Source organism: Danio aesculapii, chromosome 12 (assembly GCF_903798145.1).
Source record: "Danio aesculapii chromosome 12, fDanAes4.1, whole genome shotgun sequence".
NCBI classification, from domain to species: domain Eukaryota; kingdom Metazoa; phylum Chordata; class Actinopteri; order Cypriniformes; family Danionidae; genus Danio; species Danio aesculapii.
In genome coordinates this window covers 17,338,087-17,344,436 of record NC_079446.1, presented here as the reverse complement: position 1 = coordinate 17,344,436, position 6,350 = coordinate 17,338,087, and the positions used below count along the sequence as shown (strand labels likewise).

Here is a 6,350-nt window from a genome sequence, read left to right as displayed (position 1 = left end):
CACCCTTAAATTCAGAAGGCAACTTTTATTATTTGAATGGACGATGTAACATATTTTTTAATTAAATAATTAAATGCTGTTTCTTTATATATATATATATATATATATATATATATATATATATATATATATATATATATATATATATATATATATATATATAAAATTTTCAATGCTGAAAAGAAAAAGTTTGAGCTCTTATTAAACTAAGTTGAGGCATTATGTTACATTGAAGGCTCAGTAATTTATGTCTGACACCACAGTACACAATACAGTTACAATGTTGCGGTTTTAGGCAAAGTAGGCAAAGGAGAGTGACACCAAGTGGTATGATTTTGAAGTGAATTTATTATCAAGCAATAGCTGATACAGTACAAGCTTCGGTAGCCTAATTCTGATACTGGGAAAACAACACACATTCATCCTTTGTTGTCTGTATTGTTACTTTAAAAATACTACAATTTCAAATATTGTCATTCGTTCCTGTGGCAGCAGTGCACTTGATATAAGCTCACATTACGACTCAAAGAGCTTTCCTTTGTGAGTCTTGCAAGCTCAATGACTTAATGAAAGGCATCCATTTGTTTTCAGTTGACTACATTAATAGTCACCATTAGTGTTTAATGTATTCTAAGTTCATAGCAACACAATTAGTTAAACGGTAAAAAATTAAAATAAAAAATATGATACACTATTAAAATGTAAGCTTGGCATACATAGATCTATGTTAAAATGCATTATGCTATTCCCAAAACGTACACTTTTTGTAAAGTTAAAACGTGAAGAAAAGTGTTGATGTATCAGGTAACATCATCTTTCGAAAAACTTTACATATAGGTGATATTTGTGCATTTATAAACTGTAAAAAGTACAGATATTTCTATAATATGAATATACAAGAGGTCACATACATACACGAATATTTCTTTTATTTAAAAGAGACCTTTGCTCTTTTTCAGATTCAGCTGTTTCCAGTTTGGGAGCGTATTAAATTCGTCCCGAGTCATCTCCAAGAGTCCCTGCAAAACGGACACAATCTGTCAGCATCAATTGCACACAGTATGAAAAATGCTGTTAGAGAATGAACACAACATGAAGGTAGCTAAACAAATACTCAAATTTAATTTATTTGTGAACTATATATATTATTGCCGGCTCGCGTGACAGGAAGTCGCAGAGGAAGCTATTTTGATTTAGCATCACCAAGGCACATGCAAATAACATAACAAATAAAAATAAAATAAATAATAATATTTTTTTTTTAAATTAAATAATACAATACAAATAAATAATAACATTCATTCATTTTCCTTCAGCTTAATCCCTTTCTCCATCAGGGGTCACTACAGCGGAATGGACCTCCAACTTATCCAGCATATGTTTTACATATCGGATGCCCATCCAGCTGCAACCCATTACTGGGAAACACCCATACACATTCACTACGGCCAATTTAGTTTATTTAATTCACCTATACCGCATGTCTTGGGACTGTGGGAGAAACCCACAAAAACACTGAGATAACATAAAAAGTCCTCACAGAAATGCCAATTGACCCAGCCGGGACTCGAATCCGCCACCTTATTGCTGTGAGATGAAAGTGCTAACCACTAAGCCACCGTGTCACCCCATAATAATAACATAAACAATAAAAATAAAATAAATATTTAAAAAAAATTTAATCAATAAATAACAACAAATTAAAATAATCATAAAAAGAATAAAGTAATAAAAATTATTGAAATCAAAATAAAGAATAAAAAATTATAATAATTAAAATAATTACAATGGATGATGTAAATGGTGCAAATGAGACATACAAAAGCCAAACAGACCGTTATTTTGATTAAACATTACTGAGGCACATAAAAAACACACACATATATATATATAATGGAAATTTAAAGGCTTAACTAGGTTAATTTGGTTAATTAGGCAAGTTAGAGTAATTAGGCAAATCATTGCATAATGATAGTTTGTTCTATAGACAATCGAAAAAAATATATATATAGCTCAAGAGAGCTAATAATATCAACCTTAAAATGCTTAAAAATTAAAACTGCTTTTATTCTAGTCGAAATAAAACAAATAAGACTTTCTCCAAAAGAAAAAAAATCTTATCGGAAGTACTGAGAAAAAAAATCATTGCTCTGTTAAACATCATTTGGGAAATATTAAAAATTAATAAAATCAAAAGGGGGCTAATAATTCTGACTTCAACTGTATGTCTATATATATATATATATATATATATATATATATATATATATATATATATATATATATATATATATATATATATATATATATATTGGAATTTGTAATTCTATGCTAAGAACATTGAGGCAAGTATCTAAAAGTTGTTGGCTATATAATTTTACTGTTCAGAATTCTTAAATGAATATAATTATTTTCAAAGTAACATTTATTATAATTGTATGAATTTAATAAAAAAAAATATATATATATATATATTAATAAAAATATGCTACAATCAGTTTTAAAAAGTTAGTACAGCCAGAAGCTACAGTACATGCTCGTTTTTCACATTTAAAGGCAAAATAATAATAATTATTATTATTATATTTATTATTTTCAAATATTTCCCAAGTTATGCTTAACAGACAAAGGCAATTTTTCTTTTTTTTCTGGAGAAAGTATCACTACTTTTAGTTTGGCTGAAATAAAAGCAGTTTTTTTTTTCTTTAATAATTTTGAAGGTCAATAATATTAGCTCCCTTAACCAAATAATTGTTTTGAATTGGCTACAGAACAAACCACTGTTGTCCAATGACTTGCCTAATTAACCAAATAAACCAAGTTAAGCCTTTAAAATGCACTTTAAGCTGAATCCTAGTATCCTGCAAAATACCTAGTAAAATAATATGTACTGTTATCATGACAAAGACTAAATAAATTAGATGTTAGGAATTAGTTATTTAAACTATTTTGCTTAATAAAAAAGTCTCTTCTCCCTGTTAAACAGCACTTTATCACATTTTTAAACAAGAATTAAACCCTCACAGCAGGACTAATAATTTTGACTTAAACTGCATATGCTGTTGATGCTATGATTAAATTCCTTCACTGTGTTGTGCATCTGCAATTGTTCACAGGTACAGTGAACTACGCTTTCTGTGTCAAATACAACACATTTGTCTTTTGTTGAGAAGTCACATTTTTACCTGTGCTGGTTACAGATGCACACATCAGAAAAGAACGTTAACCAAAACAATAACAGGCATATTCTGTCACATTACTTTCTAATGGGCTCCTTCTGTCTTTGTCCCAATCAGTTTTTAAAGCAAAGTCCACTGAAAAAAATTATTCAAAGATGATTCCTTGGATTTACTAAATTTTTTTTTTTTTTACGTTAATTGGTTGTAAACAATTTTTTTGGGTTGAATTTAAACAAACAAATTAAGTTGAACATTGCTCAATTTAATTAGTTTGTTTGTTTAAATTCAACACAAATAAATTGTTTGCAACAGTTTTGCATGCAACGCTTTTTTCAGTGATACCACCAATGTTATCCACAAATACAACAACCTCAATACCATAGCAAGAAAATAATGGGTTAATTTGATGCTTTCTACTCTGTAAAAAATGCAAGATTTCAAATAATTCTATCATGTTGTCTAAACACAAAACAATTCAGTTTTTTTAAGTTCAATCGTAATTGTTTTTACAAATTTGAGCAGATTGAACATAAAGCAATTAAGTTGTCTCCTCAAAAAAACAAGAATTGTGTTCTTTTAGCTTGTTTAAATCCCTTTTTTACCGTGTATTGCTATGAAATATAAACCTTTAGACATTTAGAACAAACTATTGAAATGTCATTATCACAGGACTCTTTTACACATTTAATACATTTCAATGTCAATGTGAGTACCCTATATGTCTGCTGATTGCCATTAATGTTACTTCTACAGTAAAACCTAGTAAACCAAGTCAACAGTGGAGAACAAAAAGCTTTCTTAACATAAAAGAAGATTGTTTGGAAAAACCCATTACCATTGACTTCCAAAATATCTCTCACTCCTATTATGGATGTACGGGTTTACGGGTTTCTAACATTCTTCATAATAACTTATTTGGTATTTTTTTATTTGTTTAACTCTCCGAAAAAAGTTTGCATGTTCTCCCCATGTTGCCACGGGTTTCCTTCGGGTGCTCCGGTTTCACCCACAGCCCAAAGACATGCACTATAGGTAAATTGAATAAACTAAACTTGCCCTAGGGTATATGTGTGAATGTGGGAGTGTATGGGTGTTTCCCAGTGCTAGGATGCAGCTAAAAGGGAATCCGCTGTGAAAAATACATTCTGGAAAAGTTGGCGGTTCATTCCGCTGTGGTGACCACTGACGAATAAAGGGACTAAGCCGAATGAAAATGAATGAATGAATAACTCTCTGAAAGCCATCTTTTCATTCATGCTGTGTACAGTTCAAACAAGTTGTGCAGCTTGGTTATGTTTTTTGTATATGAAAAATAAAGTTATCAGTTTGCCAAGACTGTAGTGGCACCTGCACAATCTCAAACAAAAATGAAAAACACAAGCAATGACGTAAACATTCTCCAGCTCAGAAAGTGTGTGTCGCACACCAGGAGAAGAGTGAGTGGAGGATCCTTGCCTAGTATGACATTTCCAATTCTATAACCCCATCTATTGGACAGCCTTAGTATTGCACTTTTACTATTTATTATTTTCATAACAAAGCTTTTTGTTTTTGCCATGACTCACATTCAGATCTAAATTGATGGATTTCTGTAGGACAGAGCAAGTGACTGTAAATAATTCATTTTAATATTATATAAAGAGTTTTGTTAATGTACTTAAAAACATGCCCCTACAATTCAGATGAAAGGTGGCATTAGCGAGCCCCCTACTGCACACATGTCTGATCATTTGACACTGTCTACAGTCAACAACTATGATGTGATGTTTGATCCGTTGCCATGGCCATAGCATTTAAGCATCTACAGTTTTTGACATTAAGCAGACATGCATTGAAGAATATTGGATAAATATAGACAGCATCAATCAGTGACTGTATGCAGAAGTTATTATTACACACCTTCTTTTTCATATTTCTTGCCTTTTTTCATTGCTTCGTCATGGCCAAACTTGTCGAGATATCGACAATCTGCTCACAATTTACACAATTTATTGGCCGTCAATGTATTATGTCTTGATTCCATGTTGAGACAATAATGGCTAATAATGAGATTTAGAATTGTGTGAATTTTGGTGACTGTGAGTAGGCATGGGACGATAACCATTTTCAAGGAATGCTGCAGTTTGGAAAATTCAAGGTTTTAAACGTACTGTATATTTAAAAAAATATATAAAAATGACATTTAAGTTTGTTTTGACAACAGTATCTCCAGTAGAAAAGATATCCAAAGATGCTGTTTTAAATAGTTAAAAAACTGTGTTTTTGAAACTAATGAAGATAGCAGAAGTCAATGATTCATTTGAATTATTTAACTTGACACCGTTCCAATGTTACCATTAAATGTTTCTCAAAATAAAATATATTGGCTGCATCTGAAATCGCCTACTACTCAGTAGGTAGAATTTGAATTTACTACTCGACCGCTAGAAAAGTACACTCTATACAGAATGAATGTGAGCAGTATGAATGGAGCTCAGACGTACTATGGATGCTGTTTTGTCATTAACACATGACATACCCCTATCAGTTGCATCGCTTCACTCCCATTCATTATATCTCTCATGCTGCATAAGGGGATAGCGAAGCATCCATTGGATGCGCACTCTCGCCGAAAGTAGTAGGTCATCCTGGTACTTCTCACATACTCTTTTTCGAATTCTTTGAATTCGGATATACTACTCAGCTCGCATACTATTTTTAGCATACTTTAAAGTATGGAAGTATGTGATTTTGGATGCAGCCATTGTGTTCAAAGCGGGAAAAAATTCTTGTTTTTTTACCCACACATTTAAAAAAAAAAGAATATATTTTAGAGCAGTAATCACAATATTGTGAAACAATTATATTTTTATAAGGTTGTCATATCGTTAGAAACTTATACTGGCCCATGCCTTACTGTGAGTCAAAAAATGTGCGCTACAAAAAACTTTTTTAGAGGCTACACCATGGGCCCCCCAATGTCCACACCTGTTTAGTTTCTAGAGTATTCAAGCATGTTAAGGGTTCTAAAAAATATACAGTTGAAGTCAGAATTATTGGCCCCCCCTTTGAATTTTTATTTCTTTTTTAAATATTTCCCAAATGATGTTTAACAGAGCAAGGAAATTTTCACAGTATGTCTGATAATACTTTTTCTTCTAGAGAAAGTCTTATTTGTTTAATTTTGGACAG

At 31.2% G+C, this 6,350-nt stretch overlaps 1 protein-coding gene across 2 annotated transcripts in view; it reads right to left on the bottom strand.

The window, feature by feature from the left end:
• Nucleotides 1-330: 330 nt before the first annotated feature.
• Nucleotides 331-6,350, bottom strand: part of svild (supervillin d) — a 169,158-nt gene continuing 163,138 nt past the window's right edge. For both annotated transcript variants that reach the window (XM_056470009.1, XM_056470010.1), the window contains exon 28: nucleotides 331-1,019. In XM_056470009.1, coding sequence (XP_056325984.1) covers nucleotides 933-1,019 — 87 coding nt within the window. In that variant the 3' untranslated portion in view covers nucleotides 331-932. The remainder of the gene's footprint in view (nucleotides 1,020-6,350) is intronic.